The sequence below is a fragment of the Acipenser ruthenus genome, chromosome 17 (genome assembly GCF_902713425.1).
Source record: "Acipenser ruthenus chromosome 17, fAciRut3.2 maternal haplotype, whole genome shotgun sequence".
NCBI lineage: Eukaryota > Metazoa > Chordata > Actinopteri > Acipenseriformes > Acipenseridae > Acipenser > Acipenser ruthenus.
This window is the reverse complement of record NC_081205.1, coordinates 28,499,693-28,522,620: the sequence shown is the minus strand read 5'-3', so window position 1 is coordinate 28,522,620 and position 22,928 is coordinate 28,499,693. Positions and strand designations below refer to the sequence as shown.

The 22,928-nt window shown below is 35.6% G+C and overlaps 3 protein-coding genes across 3 annotated transcripts; 2 read left to right on the top strand and 1 right to left on the bottom strand.

The window, feature by feature from the left end:
• The first annotated feature begins 4,910 nt into the window (after positions 1 to 4,910).
• LOC117423675 (extracellular calcium-sensing receptor) lies at positions 4,911 to 9,843 on the top strand. Its single transcript, XM_034928547.2, has 6 exons — positions 4,911 to 5,079; positions 5,590 to 5,878; positions 6,338 to 7,180; positions 7,516 to 7,743; positions 8,204 to 8,327; positions 8,409 to 9,843. Exons 1-6 carry the CDS (start codon positions 4,961 to 4,963, stop codon positions 9,308 to 9,310), a joined length of 2,505 nt encoding a protein of 834 aa, XP_034784438.2. The 5' UTR covers positions 4,911 to 4,960; the 3' UTR covers positions 9,311 to 9,843.
• Positions 9,844 to 11,005: 1,162 nt separating this feature from the next.
• LOC117423699 (extracellular calcium-sensing receptor-like) lies at positions 11,006 to 15,913 on the bottom strand. Its single transcript, XM_034928605.2, has 6 exons — positions 15,699 to 15,913; positions 15,121 to 15,412; positions 13,736 to 14,566; positions 13,410 to 13,637; positions 13,015 to 13,138; positions 11,006 to 12,690 (listed from the first exon to the last, which is right to left on the bottom strand). Exons 1-6 carry the CDS (start codon positions 15,911 to 15,913, stop codon positions 11,795 to 11,797), a joined length of 2,586 nt encoding a protein of 861 aa, XP_034784496.2. The 3' UTR covers positions 11,006 to 11,794.
• A 2,408-nt stretch (positions 15,914 to 18,321) lies between these two features.
• On the top strand, positions 18,322 to 19,568 carry LOC131696679 (sarcoplasmic/endoplasmic reticulum calcium ATPase regulator DWORF-like). Its single transcript, XM_058989644.1, has 3 exons — positions 18,322 to 18,497; positions 18,794 to 18,888; positions 19,286 to 19,568. The coding sequence occupies exons 1-2, from the start codon at positions 18,485 to 18,487 to the stop codon at positions 18,886 to 18,888; spliced, it is 108 nt and encodes a 35-aa protein (XP_058845627.1). The 5' UTR covers positions 18,322 to 18,484; the 3' UTR covers positions 19,286 to 19,568.
• Positions 19,569 to 22,928: the final 3,360 nt, after the last annotated feature.

Sequence of the window (22,928 nt, the reverse complement as noted above, 5' to 3'; positions counted from 1 at the left end):
ATTGTTGCACTATAATTTGGATCTCAAGTGTTCCAGTTTTTAACACAAAAATAAACCCATGAGTACCAATCCCTGTTTAATTCATGCAAACTGAGTGTAGATTTGTGAACTGCACCCAGTATTGTTGTATGCCATTAAGTTGAAGTCGCAGCTTTTATTTTCTTTGTAGAGTCAGTATATTGCATACAATGCCCATGGAATTACTGGTCAAACCTAATGAAAAACACCTGCATTCCGAAAGTGATCGAGTTTCTTTCCTTTGGAGAAATCATGGGGGTTATACTGTCTCTTCTAGGAGTTTTCGGAGCATGCCTGACAGTATTTGTTGCTGCTGTTTTCTTTAATTTCAGAAGCACACCTATTGTACGCGCTAACAATTCTGAAATTAGTTTTCTGCTCTTGTTTGCAATACTACTCTGTTTCCTCTGTTCCCTCTTGCTTATAGGTGAGCCATCCCCCTTGTCTTTTATGTTAAAACGCAGTATTTGGTATTACATTTGTTCCTTGCATTTCCTGTGTTTTGGGTAAAACATTAGTGGTATTGATGGCATTTAAATTGACACTTCCAGGTAACAACATCATGAAGTGGTTTGGTCCCATGCAGCAAAGACTGAGTATATATATTTTTTTACATTTATTCAAGTATTAATATGCATCCTCTGGCTTGTGCCCCCATTTCCACAAAAGAATGCAAAGCTTTTTAACAATATAATTATTTTCGAGTGTGATTTAGGGTCAGTCACAGCTTTTTGCTGTGTTCTAGGCTATATTGGAATCTTGTCTATCTTGTGCTTCATTTTAGTATTTCTAGCAAGAAAGCTGCTGGACAATTTTAACGAGGCTAAATTTAGTATGTTAATATTCTGTGCAGTGTGGATAACATTCATCCCTGGTTATGTAAGTTCTCCTGAAAAGTACACAGTGGCAGTGGAGATATTTGCCATTCTGTCTTCTAGTTTCGGGGTGGTCGTATGGATATTTGCTCCAAAATGTTACATTATAAATGTTACATACATTGTCATTTGTTAAAGGCAAGCATGCAACATCCCCCAGCGTTGCTGCCGACATTCTCTGTCTGGTGTGGACTTGCCCATACATCGAGACTGCACGTTCTGCATCCACTGAATTGGTTGGTTAGTTGTCGTGTTATTTGTCCCATCCAATAATTTATTTTTAGTACTGAGTCAAAACATGGCACAGCTGCAGTCGGTGCTCGACTCACGGCTGACAATAATAATAGTGGTTGGTTCTCTTGCTCTATTACTATGTCTTCCCTCCTACCTGTTCGGCTGTCGTCTCTCTTCCCACCCCCTCTTATATGCTGGCCCGCCCCCTCTCGTTTCTCAGACTCGATTGGAGAAGACATCTTGGCAGCCTGTCCCCTCCCAGTCAGCGTCCTCGCCACCTGTCCATCACGGTGGTCCTCCGAGATTCCCCCCCACCTCTCGAGGTTGTTACAATATCATACGTAGTTTGCGTCGCTTGAGTTGTGCAGCAGGTCATTTAAACGAGTTTTTTTTTTCTTTTTTTTTCTCTTTTCGTACTTGTCCGCTATATGGCCCCTAAAAGAGGTGAATTTCTGAGAAGAATAAAAAGAATACAAAGAAGCACTTATTGGGCAGGCCTGGCACAGGCAAAGTTGAATTTGTAAGTTTCACACTTTATATAAAAACATTGGTCTTTGTGCTGTACACGTGTTATGAATGGATTTTTAATGCATTAAACAAGACACTCCCTCTGTTTTTGTATTTTTTATTTCACCTCTAGGGTGTGCTGTTAAATCAGAATGGTTGAGAGGCGAGCAGGTTATGCATGTACCCAGGGCAGGGCAAGACAAGTACACAAAAAAAAAAAGAAAACAGAAATGGGGGAGAGTATACCAGTGTTACCAGAAAACATATTTTGTTATATCAGAAAATACTGTCCCATTTGAGGAATCATCAAACTTACATTTCTTTCATGAAAATGTGCCTTTTTCTTTGACATGCCCTCCTGCAACTAGCACCATTCACACATTACAATGTTAATGTTTTACTCGTGAAAAATAAGGATTGCTTATTCCTCTTAATGGGACTATGAAGGGATCCTTCACCACAGCACCCAGTGATACAAGTATAAGAAACAAAACTCATTTCAGCATTGAAGATCTAAATGTATTAGGTTTTTTTCAGGGCATATTACTGTTAACAGAAAACACCGTTTGTCAATGAGATTAAATCAAGTTCTATAGCAGATATAGTCTCTTTATTTGGTAATATTTCATCATTATTCAAAACATGTAATTGTATTTAAAATAAATGATAGAACAAAATGAAAAAAATGCACCAGTGCTTGTGCCTTTAAATATTCAGATGGTTGGAACACTGTTGACAGAAATGCCAATCAAATGTAATAATAAAAGTGAAATCGTCTGCATGATAACATCATTTTTAAACCTCTGTGCCACCCCTAATTTCTCAATATGCACAGGATACAAAACAACATCACGCTGGTACATTACATGTCTCATCACCCTACAGTAAAAAAAAAAAAAAAGAAAAACAGCCTGCTTCCCTTAATTAGGTTCAAAAGGGGCATGCAATGCATATATTCCTTGATGGCTCTTAAAAACCAAATATGGGAACCGTAAATGCCGCATTTAAAAACTGTAATTTGAACATAGGTAGGGTAAGCCAACATTTAGCACAACAAAACAGCATGGCACAAACTCAGCGGTCTAAAATCAACACATTTCTCCTCTTACTTCAATGAAGATTACTAATAGGCAGTCTGAACTGAGTGTGTATCAAAGAGATGTTTTAACTTTCCTGAAATCTGAAAACATTTCAGCTCGCCAGAGAAAGCTGGATGATAATAATACACTCACACTCTCCATACATAGAAAATAGATTTCCACTAACCTTTCTCTGCCCTCACTACTCCATTACCCAGAAAGCAGAATTTGCTATTATAATTGTGCACAATGACTCACTATATACAGTAGTCTCATTTCCACAGTGCAAAGGGGGAACAAATGGTTGTCATTTTGCTGTTGACACTGTCTGTCAAAGTTAGTATTCATTCCCGCAGTGTGTGTTCTAAAGCGTATCTGTGTGTGTTTTGGAGGGACCTGCTTCTACCCAGTACCCTACAGTGACTAAGAAAAAAATATTAATTAAGTACTTGCAGTAAGTCCCAAAGAATCGTTGTGAAGACCCAGCTGTCAGTTAACAAAGTAATTGTATAAGCTTCCCTAGAGAAATTGCTAATCAGGCTGCCGAAAAACAAGGGAACACGTGACTCTTCTCAACACAGAACTTACATTAAACAAAATAATAAAATCAAATGTAATAGTTTTTCCTCTTACTATCTACCAAGTCCTTGATGTTTTGAAAACACAATGCTATTTCATCCAGGGTATAAATGCTTTATACCCTGGGTGATATTGTTCATTAGATTAACTGTGATGTGCAAACACTTGCTTTAAAGACCTTGTCTCATCTTCAGGTGTATGTGTAAATGTAAAGAAATAGGTGATATTGTTTGCATATATACGTTTGCATGTCAGAAAAAAATTGTAAGATTTTAGGAGGAATACAATTTTGAAAGTATACAAAAATATTTAATTCCTTTGGTAACTGATAACTTTAGTAACTTTGGTATGATTGCATATTTATATAACAGTTTATAATATTGTAAAAATATATTATTAGTAATTATACATATATCCTTTTAGTAGGCCTACACTAACCGTTGCCTCAATCCTAAACTTTATTCTACAATTTTTAACTGTTATTACTGGGAACCAAGAAACTACAAATAATTACCCATTCCTTTTAATTATTGCCTGGTTAATATAAAGGTATCATGACCCTGCTTGCAGCTCTACTGTATGGTGAAATGGCTCATAAAGAGTAAACAGCCTGAGGCAATATCTTATGTGCAGTAACCTGTACCAAACTAATGAGATATAATAACTTACTTAATACTTTAATTACATATTTAAATTTCTCTATATACTGTATTAGACATGAATTACTTATAGTTGTTACTACTGCAGGGAATGATATATTTCTGCAGCAGATTTAATAAAATACCAAACCAACACCAGTAATGTTACAATGCGATGTGGAAGAGTACATTTAAACCTGGGTAATAACATTGTTCTTTACAATCATGTCATGGTAAAAAAACAAAACAAAGGTGTAACATTATTTTGAATTGAACTTATTGTAATTGCAATAAATTAAACTATTAACATACTAATCACAATATTTGTTCTGTGCAGTTATTATAGTCCTCAGATAAACCACTAACGATTTTCTAAATCTAGAAATGTGTAGATTTATTGGTCATTTGTTTCTATTGCTAATGGAGCAAATATGCATTGATAAAAAGAAAAAACATGTTACTTGTTTTTTGTGAAAGCCTTGTAGAGCAACAAGCTCAGCTTTGTATTTGTGTTGGTCTCTGACAGGCAGTAAGGGAATTGAAAGTCATGCTTCTTGATTAATGCAGACACTACAGTCAGGTGGTATACAGTATATTCATGATTTAGCATATGAAATATTTTCTTTGAAACTACATAATACGATACTTATTATATGCACAGCATTGTAATAATCCACTGTTAAAATAAATAAATAGATCAATCTAGCTGGACTGTTAATAACCCTTAACTCTTTCTTTCCAATACAGGTACTTTTTCATTTGATGTAATAAACAAGCGTCCCTAAAGTATGTATCACGGGGGATTTTTAAAGCAAGGTTAAGTTGTTGAGTTGTTAATGATTTGCCATCTCTTAATTTCCCTAAAGGTCAATAACTAATTCATTGAAACATATAAATTCAGATTAAATTGATAACTGGGCGCTGGACTATTTTCACAATGCAATTTGTGTATTGTTTCTGCTTTGTTTCTTCAGCGCTTCCTTTGCTGAGGGCTGACCTGGATGCCTGCCAGCTTAGAGAAGACTTTGAAATGGTCACACATTATCAGGCAGGTCATGTTGTTCTCGGAGCATTGTTTCCAATTCACTCAAAAGGTATAAAAGAGGAGCAGACATTTCAAGCTCAACCAGGAAAATTACAATGTGAAGGGTAAGTGAGATGTTGAAGAAACTACCATAAGTGCATTATAATTACACTGCATTTACAATGTTCTTACAGTATCCAATGCAGGAACTCAGGTAAGTTAAGTAGACAAACACTGGTAAAGGCATTAGACAAAATGTTTGTCTGCTTGTAGTTTTAACCTGCAATATGGATGTAAAAAAAAAGTGTATTCTCACTTACATGGCAATACTGTAATCCATGCAAGTTACATTGGCACTTATATACAGTAGTAGTAGTAGTAGTAGTAGTACTTATTTATTGCAGTATTTAATACATGTACTTTTCTAACTATATGATCAGGTGGATAACTGCAGCATTAGTTACATTGGTACAGATTTGAAGTTGTAATTATATTGTAAGTAGCATCTTCATTTTTTTTAGGAAACGTTTATACTAATGCTATTTAGGATCTCTTTAAGCACTCTTAAGTTTAACATACAGTATGATATTTAAAAATAATTGGAGCCTTAAAATGTCTAATACAATTCCTTTCAGAATTAATTTCAGAGCATTCCGCTGGTCACAAGCAATGATTTTTATTATAGAGGAGATAAACAGGAACAAGACACTTCTACCTAATGTCACCCTTGGTTACAAATTCTATGATACATGTGGTATAGCATTTCAGTCAGTAAGGTCTACATTAGCATTGATAAATGGACCAGAAGACAATGATGCAAAGAAGTGTAATGGTGCACCTTCTGTGCCAGTAATAATAGGTGACTCTGGATCATCACTCTCAATAGCAGTTCTAAGGGTACTGAAATTGTTCAGTGTTCCTTTGGTAAGTATACATACACAGAATTAATTGTTCTATAATAACTTACGTATTGCATGGCAAATGATAGAATCCCCATTAGGTAATTGTTAGTTTTGTAATGGATTGATAAAAATAAAATAATACATATATAAACATGCTACTATACAGTAATGTTCCACTGCAATAGAATGCAAAAAAAAAAAACCTGTAACATTTAAAGAAGCTTCACTGATCATGTTGTTGTGAATAATCAACAAAACCTTTAATAACCCATTTCTAAATGTTCTTCAAATGGATCCTTATGTACCATAAACTAAACAATGGAGGAAAAGGGGTAAAGTAGCTAAATAGTTTTTGCAAACGCCAGTGCTCAGCTGGTGATAATCTGTATTGACATATGGCTATATTTTTATATCTTCTGTTTTAAGTTGGCTTTTCAAGTACAATACCATGAAATGATCCTAGAAATGTTCCTGTTTGCAGGTTAGCTATTTTGCATCCTGTGCTTGCCTTGGTAACCACCATGAGTTTCCTACTTTCTTTCGAACAGTTCCAAGTGATTTAAACCAGGCCAGTGCTTTAGCGAATCTTGTGCAACGTTTTGGGTGGACTTGGGTGGGGACAATTGCAGTAGATGATGATTACGGTCGAAGTGGAATTCAGATGTTTCATGATGAAGTTACCAAACTGGGGATTTGTATTGCTTATACAGTAATTATTCCAAAATTGGTCTCTAAAGAAAAAGTAGTCCAAATTGTGGAAATAATCAAGAAGTCCACAGCAAAAGTCATTGTGGCGTTTGCCATTGAAGATGATATAAAACCATTGATTGAAGAGATTGTACTGCAAAACATCACCGATAGACAATGGATTGCAAGCGAAGCCTGGATAACATCTGCATTAATCTCTAAGAAAGAACATTTAATTTCCTTGGGGGGAACAATTGGTTTTGCAATCCGGAAAGCAGAAATACCAGAATTTAAAGACTTCCTTTTAAAACTCAATCCTTTAGAAAAACCTTACAATTTGTTTGCCAGAGAGTTTTGGGAAACACTATTTCAGTGTTCTTTTAAAACAGCAGACCCAGTTTCAAACCATTCTGTTGCTTCACATGCACTATACAACAAGACCTGCACAGGAAAAGAAAATTTAAAAGAAAGTGCAAGCATTTACAGTGATGTAACACAACTCAGAGTAACTTATAATCTACACAAAGCTATCTATGCGGTAGCCCACGCTCTTCACAATTTGCAAGCCTGTGAAAATAGTAAAGGTCCATTTTTTAATAAAACATGTGCAGACATATATAATGTACAACCCTGGCAGGTAAGACCGTCTCCACTTTCATATATGTAAGTAAATTATATCTGTATGTGATACATTTTGGTGGGGCAGGGTCCATGATTGGCTGGTATTCTGCATGTAATATCAGTACTAGGTCAGTTCCTCATTGTCACTCATTCTGAACCAGTATTATTATTTTCACTATGTACCAACTAGCTTGAATCAAGTAATCAAGGGCCTTTTTAGGTGTTCAGTTAAGGAGGAACACAATTACAGTACGGTGATAACATGCACACGTGATTTGTGTTATATTATAAAATGAACTCGGTATGTTTATTTGAACATGGTTTCCTTCTACTGAAATGTTGAACCTGTAGGTTGTACACTATCTTAATGAAGTAAAATTTACCAACCAATTTGGAGAAGAGGTATATTTTGATGAAAATGGGGATTCTGTGGGGTCCTATGACATTATCAACTGGCAAAGAAATCCAGATGGTTCCACTAAATACATGACAGTAGGACGTTTTGATGCAGCTGCACCTTTGGAGCAACAAATTGTCTTAGATGAAGATAAAATCATATGGAATGGGGGGCAGTCTGAGGTAAGCAAAATCTGTTTCCCCCCCCTCCCCCCGCAGCAATTTTGAATGAGACAACAAAAGCAGGTATAAGGAAAAAGACTAGTACAAACTGTACATTGAACTAAGAATGTGCTGAGGTTCTGCCGTATTGCTGTCATTAAGTTAATTTGTTAATCTTTACCAATTATGAGGTGTGTGCACAATTTTCAGCGGTTTACTATGCGAAAGTCCTGTGATGTGTGAATTTAAATGTGAGAAACCTAAAACGTCTAGACTGCAGTATAAAAACCATACAGTCCTATTCACAAACGCATGACTTACTGTATTTAAAGTTTTTCAAAGTGTGTTGTTTTCTTTAACAGTCATAATCACCTTCAATGATATTTTACTTTATTCATAAAAATAATTTTGCTACTAGGACCCATACCATGCTATCATGTAAAAAGAGTGTTACATACATCTAATCCCTTTTTGTTGCCAGGTTCCCAAGTCAGTGTGCACAGACAGCTGCCCTTCAGGTTACAGAAAGGCAGCCCGTGTGGGCCAACCTGTTTGTTGCTATGATTGTGTGCCGTGTGCTGATGGGACAATTAGCATTACGACAGGTAATTAAGAATCTTCATTCCTATGCAAGTGTGTGTCATAATGCATTTTAATTAACCCAAATTCTTGTTTTTCTTGTCTAGATGCGGTGGAATGTATTCCTTGTCTTTTAGAATATTGGTCCAACAAGGAAAGAAACAGCTGTATTCCAAAAGAAATTGAGTACCTCTCATTCGCTGACATTGTGGGAATCATATCAGTGACCATTTCAATACTTGGAGCTGTCTTGACAACAGCTGTAGCTGCAATTTTCTTGAAAAACAAAAACACCCCGATTGTCCGTGCCAACAATTCTGAGCTCAGCTTCCTTCTGCTGATTTCACTCGTATTTTGTTTCTTGTGTGCCATTACTTTTGTTGGTCAGCCTACAGCATGGGCCTGCAAGTTAAGACGTACCTCGTTTAGTATCAGTTTTGTTCTCTGTCTTTCATGTGTGCTTAGTAAAACTGTTGTGGTACTCATGGCTTTCAAAGCAACTCTACCTGGGAATAATGTTATGAAATGGTTTGGCCCCACGCAACAGAGGTTCAGTGTGTTTCTCTGTACAGGTGTTCAAGTAGTCATTTGCATTGTATGGCTAACTGTATCTCCTCCATTTGCATTTAAAAATACCAGACACTATAACAATAGGATTATTCTGGAATGTGACTTGGGGTCAGTAACGTTATTTTGCTGTGTGTTGGGATATATTGGCTTTTTAGCATGCGTTTGCTTTGCACTTGCTTTCTTAGCACGAAAGCTGCCAGATAATTTTAATGAAGCTAAGTTTATCACTTTCAGCATGCTAATATTTTGTGCTGTTTGGATCACATTTATCCCGGCTTATATCAGCTCCCCAGGGAAGTATACTGTCGCTGTAGAAATATTTGCTATTTTGTCGTCAAGCTTTGGCTTGCTTCTCTGTATCTTTACTCCAAAATGCTACATTATTTTATTCAAACCCGAGAACAATTCCCGAAAATATCTGATGTCTAGAGCAAACTAAGCATCTCTGAGGAATAGCCATGTAACTCCAGAACCTCTCAGACCCAACAGGTCAGATTCAGGCCATGCTGGCAGCTCATGGTATAATTTGATTCAATATTGCTACTGTAAATACCATCTGACCAAAAACATTTCATTAAATGGTTCAGTTCTATAAAGTTAACACGGTTTATTACTTACTCAATTTAAACAGGACAAAGATGGGGTCAACATAGACCCAAACATTTTTAAATATCACTGCTCATTGATTCAGCTGTGTAATGCTCCCTTTGGCCCAGTGTGCGTGCACCACTGTCGGTCTTCACGTTACCATTACAGTACAATATTTATCAAACTAAAGTAGTGCACAAATAGGCATATTATCTGATACTTGGATATACGCTGTTTTATATGAAAATGCAGTTACTTCTTTGATTTCATATATATCCCATGTGCCTGTGTCCACATGTAAAAGCAGCCCCTTGGTGCGCATGTTTATGTTTCTAAATGTACATTTGGTATATAGCATTGTACGTTGCAAGAGTAACACTGATAAAAGACCATGTTAAAGGGGATTTATATATATATATATATATATATATATATATTTAAAAGTATCTCCTCAGTGCATATGATGATTTGTATGAAGGCCTTCCATCATGTGACCAGTCATGTGCCAGAGAACTCCATCTGAAGGGGGTGGGTTTGTTTTTGAATAAACCACCATCATGCCAAAAAGGGGGGTTGGGTTCTAGTAGTATGTTTCTAGTAGAAACTGTTTGTGTTGACAGGCATTACACTAAGCATTTATAAAATCAAAAATCACTCTTAGTTGTGCAATTTCAAATAAGAACTAGAAGAAGAACATTTCAAATAATAATAATAATAATAATAATAATAATAATAATAATAATAATAATATCTACTGTAATATTCAACAGTTTCATCTACTGTAACTGCAACACAATCAGTTACTTTATCTTGAATAAATAGAAAGACCTTCAATTATTTTTCAAAATTAGTTTTTATTTCATTAAAGTGGTAAATAGATCACATTCAAAGGAATTCTTAGTTGTGGGATAACTTTACAACATTATTTCACCAAAACACATGCTTTGTAACACTTTATTTAAGCTGCTGTATATTTTAAAAACAAAGTACAGTGTTCTTCATGTGTAAGCTGTGGAAAGACAAAATAAAACTAAAGATGATTTATGTAAAAGCTCACCGTGACTTTGTAATGGTTCCCACTGCATGCATACACTGCCTGAGTGATGTGGTATAAAGGTGTTTTCTACTGCTGTACTAACATAGCCTGGCTCTTTTCAATTGCATTACTAAAGCAGAAGACAGGTCTACCAGCACCTTATGTCTTTTCTCTAACAAACACTTAATGTATTGCAATGAAACACCTGGCATTAGTTTAGATATCTGAGGTTGGTTTAAATAGCAGAGTAGTACAATTGTGTATTCAAAAGGAAGTAATCTGTAATAAGCTCAGGGGACTCAGAAATGTGAGTGGATTCTGAAAAGTTGGTTTCCGTGCCTTTCTGTTGCTTTTAATCTCTATGGTAAGTAGTCCTTCGCTACACCGGATATGTCGGGACACAAACAGGTTGTCCGAAATAAGGTGGTGTCCAGTTTAAAAAAAAAATTGCACACACATACATTTATATTGCTCAATTTATTTTGAAAGTATAAATCAATGTGCTGAAAATATTCATGTGTTCTCTGTACACATTCCATTATGTAAACATATAAATCTGTACAGTAGGCCTATACAGTATACAGTACAGTAATAAAATCAAATGAATATCGTGCACACTTTCTTTTTACTTTAGCCTTGTACACATTACTGTACAATGTGAAAATAATAAAATATTATTTAAAATTGAAACTAAATAATTTTAGCTTTTTAAAATGTGTTTATCATAGCCTACTTAGTACACAATTAACACAAAATAGATCACGGTGCCGCATTGACACGTTATGATACTATACAGTGCCTTACATATACCACACACTTTACAGAAATAACCAATTCATAAAAAGTATATAGAAAATGTTACACGTGGCTGCAAGTAAAACACCTGCTACTTTTGTTTTCTATTGGTATGAGTCTATTTCTCTTTTTAAAAGCAATTAAAGACTTCTTGAAACATTTTGCGTTTCAAACCACTAGATTCCATCAGTATTTCTGAAAGCTTCTTGCCCTTTTCCAGTCGATCGATCACAGTTAGTTTAAACTCTGTACAGTATGAGTTTATATGCCCTTTTTTAATCATGTACTTAATTTTAGCAATTTAGTAGGCTGCTTGTATCTATTCTTCCATTTATTTTCATCCTGTGGTGTCAGTATAACAGCTGTTTCATTTTGCAGTGTGTCTCTTTGTATCATGGTGTCTGTATTAGCGAGGGACTACTGTACTTCAAAATACCCCTGTAAGGAACATTAAATATTATGCTGCAATATACAAATAAAGATCTTTCAAAAGTGTGTGTTGGCTTATCCTTTGCTCATCATCTGCTTTTTAGTATTCTTTTCTGGTTTTAGCAAGATAATGTAACACTTAGGGACAAATATGCAGACAAGGAGGCCATAGCTGGAAGACAAAATAGCAAATATCTCTACAGCTACTGTGTATTTTCCAGGGGAACTAACATAAGCTGGTATGAAAGTGATCCAAACGGCACAAAAGATGAGCATGCTGAAAGTGATGAACTTAGCTTCATTAAAGTTGTCTGGAAGCTTCCTAGCTAAGAATGCAAGGACAAAACACATGCATGCCAGTGAACCGATGTAACCTAATACAGAGGCAAAGCCCAACACAGAGCCAATGTTGCACTCTAGAATAATTTTTTCACTCTGCTGGGTGTTTTTGGAGGGAAATGGAGGATATAGTGACAGCCACAGCATACAAATCACAACCTGCACCAATGTACAGAAACAGATGCCTACTCTTTGTTGCTTAGGACCAAAATACCTCATTACATTGCTGCCAGGAAGAGCGGCTTTGAATGCCATTAACACAACAACTGTCTTGCTTAAAACACATGAGATACAGAGAACAAAACTGATGCCAAATACAGTGTGTCGCAGCATGCATGACCAAGTTAAAGGCTGGCCAATAAAGGTAAGCGAACAAAGAAAACACAATATCAGTGAAAACAAGAGCAAAAAACTTAACTCAGAGTTGTTGGCTTTTACAATTGGAGTGTCTTTATAATAGAAGAAGACAGTGATTACAGCTGCAGTAATGCCAGCTCCAAATATTGCAACTACAGCTAAAATAATTCCCATGGTTTCTTCATAGGCCAGGTATTCAATTTCCTTTGGAATGCACTTGGTTTTTTGGACATGGGACCAATAATTGCTTGAGCATTTCTCACATTCTATAGCATCTGCAATGAACAACATCATGCAAAACATTAGCTTACAATCTTTTTCACCAGTAAGTGCAGGTTCAGTTTGCTCAAGTCCCAGAACAATTATTTTTAATCTGATGTTACCTAGAGAACAAAGTACTCTACCTGTCTCTGAAAAACACAGCTGTATGAGAGTGTTTGAAACTTTGTAACACATGCTGCCGTATGTCTTTCTTTGAAGAAAAGCATGTATGGCACTTTCTTTTTATAAGGAAACAGAACCTTTTTTATAATCTGTATTACTATGTTGCTTTGTAAATCTACATGTTTGTTTGTATTTTTTTAAAATACTGTATATACCTGTCTGATTGCTAATTTCTCCCCCAGGGCATGGCAAACAATCAAAACAACAGACTGGCTGTCCCTTTTGAACTGCCCTTCGTGTCCCAGGTGGGCAGCTTTCTGTACATACTGACTTCGGAACCTGTTGATTTACAGACACATTTGTGGTATGCAGGATTTACACTTAATGTATTCAGTGTCAGCCTCTCAAGACATTCTTTAAATACTTAAATACTGGAACTATTTTATACAGCCATTTTTTTAAAGAAAATGTGTGAAAAAAATGATTTTAAAGACTATTAGGCTGATTTTTTTTTTTTAGCCTTTTTTTTAGCCTTTTTTTTTTTTTACTTTTGTATCCTTAATTTGTATTCACATTTTTAGAGCATAACATAACTGCCCTCTATCCTTACCTTGCTTTGCCCTCCACTCCAGACAATCTTCTCCTCATCAATTTCAAATTCATTTTTAGAACCTTCCGTTGCATCAAACTGGCCCACTTTAACAAACTTAACAGATCCATCTGCAGCCATCTGCCAGTTAATAATATCATATGATGCACTTGAATCTCCGTTTTCATCAAAATGTATGTATTCTCCTACTGGGCTTTTACAATTGACCTTACTGAGGTAATGGGTGAGCTTCAAAGACAGGCAAAAATTAAATAATTTAAATTAATTTAAACTGAATAAAGTTTGATGCTAAATCTGTACATTAATCACTACGTATTGATTATTACCTGCCACGGTTGAAGGTTAGTCATGTCTGAGCATGTTCCATTCTCAAAAGGTCCATTTCCACTTTTACACAAAAGCAAATCATGTACAGCTTGAGCTATTGCATACACAGCCTTATACACATTGTAAGTGGCTCTCAGCTGTGACACATCATTATAGATGCTTTTGATATTATTTAAGTCTTCCAAACCTGTACATCTTGTCTTAGAAGATGGAGATTCAACAGTTTCATTTACTGAAGAGTCTAGTGAGCATCCAAACATTGTTTCCCAAAATTCTACAATGAATGGATCAGCTGGGTCTGCATGGGGATGCATTCTACAAAGGAAAGGTTTCAGCCCCTTGATTTCTGCCTTGCGGATCGCAAATCCTATGGTCCCTCCCAGAGATTGAAAGTTTTCTTTGGCTGAGACCAACGCAGATGTAATCCAGGCTTCAGTTGCAATCCATTGTTTGTCAGTAATGTTTTGATGTATTACTTCCTCAAGTACTGAATAAATGTCGCCCTCAATGGCAAACGTAACAATGACTTTTGCAGTAGATTGCTTAATTGTCTTGACAATTTGCATGATCTTGTTCTTAGAATATACCTTGGGTATGATTTCAGAGAATGCAACACAGACATCTGAATGTTTTATTTCTTCCCTGAATAACTGTATTCCAAATTTGCCGTAGTCATCATCACCTGCTATTACTCCTACCCAAGTCCAACCAAACAGTTTGAGAAGCCTGGCCAGTCCTCTGGCTTGAAAGTTATCACTTGGAACTGTTCTGAAAAATGATGGAAATTCTTTTCTGTTGCTGAGGCATGCACAGGAGGCAAAGTAACTAACCTGTAAAACATTGAAAACAGGTCCAACAAATGAATGTACTGGATAAGTTAAGAAAACAGCACTGTCAAAATGTATTAAAACAAAGAATTACAGTAAAACAGAATGACATTTATAATCTACATACTCCAGGGAACCTCACAGAATTTGGTTCTATTCTCATAAACCATTGGTGTACCAATGAATGCATAGTGCATAATTGCATTTACTGGCACAATAAGTTTTATTCCTTAGCAATTAGCTGCCCGGTTACAAATAGAGTAAGCAATACAGTTATCAGCTGCACAGTAAGGTAAAGGTGCCTATGTATTGCCTCAGTCAAGCACATCCATATTATAATGCAGCCAGAGCACAACCACTGTATAAGTAGAGCCAGAAAAAATATTCACACATGGCTTTGATATGTTGGTTTCTTGGGTGATTCCTTCTTAATGTTTAGAACGTGGAACTCCAGTCTTGTCTGTGTGCTCAATAGAACACTCTGAGAAATCTGATAACTCTGAGGCAAAAAACATAAGCACCCATAGTGTCGAATGGAATTAGGGTATCTATCTTACCACTGGAATTCTGAAAACTCCAAGTGTTCTGGCTATAATCATGGAAGCCGTTGAACCTGCTTCTCCAATAATCACAGGTACTTGTGGTGCTTTTCCACACATGGAGTTAGACACAGCTTCCTCGTCTCCAGTCACAAGTGCCATAGCTGCTCCCAGTGCCTTCAGGTAAGTAGAGCAGGTGTCAGAAATGGCATAGCCCAATGTGACATTAGGGAGCAGTTCAGTGTTGTTATTTATTTCTTCAATGGCAAAAATCATTGTCTGCACCCACCGGAAGGCTCTGAAATCAAAACTAATATCAAAGAGATTAATGCTTTAGATAGAAAAAGGAAGAAACAAGTTAATAAGACCTATCTAAAAAACACACGTTAGTTTAGTTTAAAATCACCAATAGTAATTAAATAAATAAATTAATCAATAAATAAATAAATAACAAGCAGGTAACTCCTTACCACTTTATGTTAGTCCCAGATTTGATTAAATTAGTGTTCTACTGTGAAAGACACACTTGGAAGTTCTTGTAGTAATGGCTTCAAGTACAATTCTTACATACTCACCCAATGCGGTATGTTACTTACCCTTCACATTTAGATGATTCAACTTTGGATCTAAAAGAATGATCAGGTGTAACTACTCTGAAGTGAATAGGGAATAACCCTCCCAGGTTAATGTCACCCTTTTTATATAGCCCTGTTAAAACGGGTTGCCCATGATGCCAGCAGGTGGATTCTTCTGCTCGATATAGAAGTCTGTTAAAAATTAAATACAGATAAAACAATAAATACATATACATTGTTACCTTGGACAGAGGTAGAGAAAGAGACAGCGAGTGTTGTCTTCTAAGGACTCTTATATAATGTTTTACCTGCAGCTAAATACAGACCTCTCAGCAGCTGTGTAGTTTTGCATGCAGGAACGTGTAAGTAATTGGAAAAGAAAACCCTTAAGGAATAAAGTTAATTGTATATCCCTTACAAACAAAGCAAAACAGAACCATTCTCAGTTGTGTTTTATTTGTTACACCTAATTAACTTAAAAGAAAGAATAATCACATAAGAAACCATCTGTTAGTAAATGACAAGTTCATACGCTGTCAATTTGGTGTCTAGATGGTCAGCTTTATGGCCATATATTACAGTATGTATATATTATATACAATTTTTCCGGTAGTCATTGCACCAGCCATTGTGTTGGTCTTTGAGGATGATGTAAATGAGCAGCAGCTGTGCAAGGTGTTGCAGGATTGGGGGTTAGGACCATTTGCAGCAGAAGGTCACAAAGTGGATATATTTACTGAAGGACCTCAGCATGCACAAAGTGATCAATTGTGGAACCAGACCGGAATGTTAACAGTAATTAGAAACTATTAAGCTGTCAACTATCACCTAGTATACACCCTCTATTCAGGGCTCTATTTATTAAATACAAAGTTTACAGGGAAGTGTTTTCATTTTCCACTTATTCAATATGTTTTATTTAATATATGGGAAAGATTAAATCTCAGTTATTGTGTATAATAGCCTTGGAACTTTTACAGTATATCTTGTGCTTTGCACTCTGAGTAGAACTATCTGTAAACATGTCAAATGCCACTGGGGAACACAGATTAGTGTCACCTGGGTTAATAATAAAAAAGGTACCATGTTCTGAACAAAGAAAGCTCACAGCTGCATGAATATCTGTTGAATTCATGAGGGAAATCATGTATAATTGAAGTCAATTGAATAAAATTGAATAATTGCAATAACCCAAAGCATAAGATAATTTGCTTGTTTTTCATCCCTGCTTAAGTGTAAGATATGTTCCTAGTCATAAGCTTAACACATTTTTATATAACTATTTTCAGTTGTCAATTATACTACAGGCAAAGCTATACAAAGACATACCCCTTTTTCACACATAGCATATTAACACATACGTCACATTTTCCCCATACTGTAGCAGTACAATATTACAACACTGGATGAATCTTCGGGCAGTTATATATTACCATATAGGTTAAGAAGGTTAAACTTTGTGAAAGAAGGCAGATATGTTGTTAGAAAAGGCAGGCCTACCAGGATGCAACAGTTATCCATGTGGTGAAGGTCACTCGCTGTTGGTTGCTTTCCATCTATTGTCTGTCTCTGTTGGAAATTATTTCAGTCACTTCTATGAAGATTATAATTAGATTATGAGCAGCAAATGGTAACTGTTTGATGCCAGACAAAGAAACAGATTATCAGTAGTTATTATATAAAGTAGTACTTTCAGAATATTTATTTTTACCATTCAGAAATACTATTACAAATGTGAATCGTACTACAGATAGCTGAGTATATTTTTTTTCTTAAAATGGTAACATTAAACTGTTAGCACAATTCAACTCTCCTTGAATACTTTTGTATTGTATTGAAATAATTCTGAAAAGCAAAATATTCATAATCTTTTTTTCAAGTCTTGCATTCTACACATTGGTTTGAGCACTGTTCAAGAATAATAATCTAGACCTCATAATCAAAACATTGTCCAACATTTACACTGTCGTCATTATCACAGCTCAAATGCACATACACTGGCAAGCAAAGTGAGACAGGTTTGCATCAGCAGTACAACTATGAAATATTTAAACCCAGTCTCAATTTGTTCTGTCTATAATATCATTAATATCTTTCCCAAAGGATAAAAGATAAATAAAGTCACAAACCTTTACCCTAAATTACTTTTTATAAATGACCATGGGCCCCATTCACAATACATTAGGGACTGTTGAAAGAAGGTTTTATTATTTTTTTAAACCCATTTTGATCAATTAAATCACATTTTCCTTTCATTAAAATTTACATCAGCAATGTATTCTCAGTTTTCAACTGAACTGGTAACCTAAGAGAATGTAAAAAAAAAAAAAAAGTACAAATATTTCTGTAGTATCTTTATTTTTATTTTTATTTTTATAGGGCATCAAGTTCTACATTTATCTTACCCCTGCAGAAAAAATATAGCTTGCGAAATGGCAAAACTTCAGTATGAGACAACGCTTCTCTCACAAGGGGATAACTTTTAACAAAGCCCAATCCTTGCTAAAATGTACTGTACACACTGATAAACAGCTGTCGGGAGATGTACCAATCTGCATTGATGATGTGATCTACAACAGGAATTTCATGTGCACTGTTCTGCTTGTTAGCACACTACAGAGCATTCATTAGGAGCACAAAGATGTGACTTTTGTGAATTTATACTGGCTTCATCTAGAAGTATGATGGCATATTTGGGAAGGAGAGCAGCTACATTCCACTGCATCTCTATTTAAAGCAACATTTGGCAAAGGGTTAGCAGTTGTTGGACCATAACTTTATAACTGGACAACTAATCAAGGGAAGCAATGGGCAACTCAGGTAAGCCAGAATTATCATTACAGTATATTTTTCTTTGTTTTTCCAGTACAATTTACAACTCATTGTGACTATCTATCTATCTATCTATTTATCTATCTATCTATCTATCTTAAGCTTTTTATATCATGATTGAACTCACTGTTCTCCTCACAGATGACTCAGGTGGATGTATTTATAAGCTTTTATAACATTTTCACAATTTTCTGTAATGGGTTCAAATTGTTTTCAAAAGAAAGTGACCTCAACCAAGTTGCATATGTTATGCTTTCCTCACTCATGAGTTTTTCTTATTAAAGGTCAAATGAATGCTTCACGATTAGTTATGCCAGTCCTTCTCATGGTTGGTTGGATTGTGGGATGTGTAGTGGTGGTCTACTTTGTCTTTTCTTAAGTAAGTTTAATTTAGTATATTGTTTGTTTCTTACTCAATCTCTTCATTTTTATTTACTTTTTTTTTTTTTTTTTTTTTTTTTACCAAAGCTTCATTCGGATTTGCATAGCAAACTTTGTGTTTCTTTGTTTCATGTTGGTTTGTTTGTTTGTTTTTGCATATGAAAAGTGTGGTAACACAAAAACAATTAGGATATCAGGTTTTCTCAACAGTGCTGTACATATGTAAATTATAGTCATGCTCTGTATCCCAATTGCCACTTCCAGTCTTAGCTGTATTTATATTGCTACAAGAGTATGCATCTTTGTAAAGTTAGTTTAACTGTTGTAACATAAACTGACCACGAATTATTTAAAGGTAAATGTGAGGAATTACATCTTTGTTCTTTCTTTTCTAGGTAGACCTGAAGACATGTTGACTGAAATAGTAGCAGAAGAACAATATTTGTATAGGCTAAACCAAAAAGTCATATGCAAATAGAAATTCTACTTTAGGGTTTCCATTTTTGTTACCATGTTGTAAGACCACGCAAACACACCTATATTGCTGCCAGTGAAGAAGTATGAAGATGCATGCAGCTTGCGAATGCTTTTAGAAACTTGTTAATTCATTTTAAGTCAAATGTATTTCTTGCATGATTGGGTTTGTTATACGTGACAATTAGTTTATACAAAACAATAAATTATTTACGTAAAAAAACTTAAAATGTAATTGGTTTATACCTGTATCACATTTTATTTGTTGGCATATGTCTAGAGAACCCCTTTATCACAAGTTATCATCATCTGCCCATCTGTCATACAATTACAGAACCGCTTATCCAATAGCACCTAGTTATGTGTATACATATATCTTTAGAACTGCTTTTCCATTTTTGGTGTAAGAGCCTCTTCAATGGTCAGCATCTGAGATATATGACTGTCTGTCAGTCTGCAGGTTACACTTCTTTACATGTATCTAGAAAAGTATTTATTCAATGATGAGGAAATAGCTTTACTGTAAGTGTGATTATAGAAACCAATAGCTTTTTTTATTCATAGTAACTTTTCTATATTATGTATGTGGAATAACTCAAATGAAACAGTCCCCTTCACTATCAAAGCTTTCTGAAAACGAACGAGAAAGGGCAAAACTCGGACCATCCAGGAGTTGACATCATGCGCAGGTGTTATTTATGAACACCCATTGCAGTGGTTGCATTAGGATGCTAAGAATATCATCAATGTGCCAATGTTTCCAACAGCCAGTCAATCTTAAGCATATTACAGCAAACAGTTATTTAAACATTACTGCTATATAAAAACAGACACAAATGTGCATGTGAGCACCACTCCTAAAATGAGAGAACTGCTTCAATTGATATGACTACAGAAATTAGGAACGGATGTAGGCATATTTTCTGATTGTTTGATTGTTTCTGTAAAGAGAAGCTTACATACTGGTATTATCCACTGGATTGCTCACATACAATATGTGAGAGAGCCTGATATATTTGTGTGTTAGGGTGTGGTGGGGTTTACACTTTTCATATAAAATAAAAAAGCTCCATGACCCTTGTAAAACCCCCATGTACCCACTTTTAAGATAATGGTTAAGGTAGCAAAGATCAATAAAACAGGTGCAATGTGTATGCTAGTGCATTCCAATATTGTGATGACCAGTGGAAAGTCATGGCTCAATTCACCCTTTTCACTTCAGTGATGTGTCTCTAATATATCTCAACTGACAGATCTGTGAATCCATTCTCGGAAAGCCTTGCTTCATACACCAGGTGACATATTTTCCACTCTATTTTTCAAAGCTGTCAATGTTTGTATGATTGCCAAGCTATGTGCAAGCAGTTGAAATAGTAAACCCCAGTGTAGCAGGCATAGATTCAGTAAATGCAGACAAGACACGTGGAGCTTGTGACTTTCACAAAGTAAAACAGTTTCTTAAAAACATGTTTGACATTGAAATCTCCTGGTAGAGCCTGTTTTGATGCAAGTTAATTTTATGATGTATTAATAGCATCTCTGACTTTCCTTATGCAATACAAGATTCGAGGCTTCGCTTGGTGGTCTTCTACCCCACTGTTATGGCAGGTGTAAGTCATTTCAGTCTGGCACTGCCGATGTAACATCATCCAAAGAAATTAGGGGTGTCTTATGTTATAATAATACATGCTGGTGTTGTCAACCCTATTCCCTTCAGGTAGGTTCAAAACCAGCATGGGCAGGGTAATAATTTCAGAGGTCATGACCTGGCAGGTATTGTAACCTAATAGCCCACTCACAACACAGACATGTGGACAGGGACATTGGCAGAGCAGAATGCTAAAGCTTGCACAGCGGCTGCTTGTAGAATTCCTGCTCCCAGAGTTTTCCTGGCATAATTACAAGCACAGCAAGCTAGAAAAGAAAAACAGAATTGTTACAAAATGAAAAAAAAGTTATCAAAATGTTGTTTTACATTCCTATTATCATCCACAACTCAAGTTTTGGGTTTTCAAGCGAATACGTTTTAGTGAATATGACCCATTTTGTCATCCTCATGGACTTTGTGATGGATAAATATTCTTGTAAAAGTTTACATTAGGTGTCTCTTACCAAGTTGTATTTACATTGGAATTGCCTGTGTGGTTCCATACCACATGTGTAAATACAGTGTAATTACAATAATAACAGCCAAAAAAAATTGTAATTCAGCAACCATTCAGTATAAATAAATAATAATCAGCTACTATAAGAACCTTATAAACCTTGGAGGTAATCAAAGAATCTTGACCATCAGTTGGGGTCTCTGCATGCCAAATATCAATGTTCAGTTCTGTTTCTTTTTTTTTTTCACAGTGTCAGAACAAAGTGGCCAATTGACTTTGATAGCCCATCCTGTAAATGTATTTCGTAGCTTAATCAAGGCAAGAGGTTTTGGGTATTGACAGATACTCAATCTCAACCATTCTCTCTTGATTGGAAGCAATCTTTTTTTGTAGGCAAGGCTGTGAGATTTACAGCATGTCATTTTATCAAGTTGTCAGTCTGAATCATATTCGGAAGCACTTGGACTGAAATATCTGTCTTTGAATCTGAACTTTTTATTTTGAAGACCATGCCAACTTTTTAAAAACAGTGCCATATTGTGCCATGTATGGGCTGGAAATTCTTGGTTTAATTTTATTTACAAAATCCTATACAGCATTATTAGTTTGCAAGTACAGTATATTGATACTGTTATTACATGAAATCAAGGAAAGCCTAATTGTTAAATTAAAAAATACAGCCATTATTATAATGTATGGCCTGTAGATCAATGTAATCTGAGTTTATGAGGAAAATGTATGTGCAATCTATTCTGTATGCCTTTTATTCAGGGACACTTTCAAACCAGCATCGTCAGGGGTACCCCAGATTGTTGAAGGGTCATTGGGACATTCAGGTGGCATGCATCTATAACTGAAATAAATCAAGGAACTATATATATTTAGCCACTGGTTGGGGCTCTTTCCCCAGTGTTACCACGCAATTGTATGTATGCAATGTGAAATCCATTTTAGTGTACTGTATTACACTTTGAAAATTAACCTGCAGCATTTTATATTCAAATGCAATTAGAAATACTTTTTTTTTGTTGCCACTTTTGACAAGAATGAAAGAGCTTGTTACAGAATGAGAAATTGGAAAGCTCTGAGTTATAAAGTTCTTATAAGGTTTCTTATGTTCACATTCTGGGAACTTTTATTTCTGACCATCTGCAAACTCTTAGCCAGGCTGCAGAGCCATTCCAAAAAAATGACATCAATGTCATGTTAATCTTAGATGTGCCAGGTGATGTTTTCCAGAGTATATCAATTTTATTTCAGGAGTATCAAGTGGATGAGCTGAAAGCTGGGCTGTCAAAGTACCAGGCAGCACTGCCAGGTTTCTGACAACAGATTTGCACATGCATAGTTTAAGCATTTATACAGCTATGGACAAAAGTTTTGCAACACCTAGAATTTTAGAATTGAGGCACAATGTATATTGTATATATATATTGTGGCAGGGCAGATCCCTGTCGTA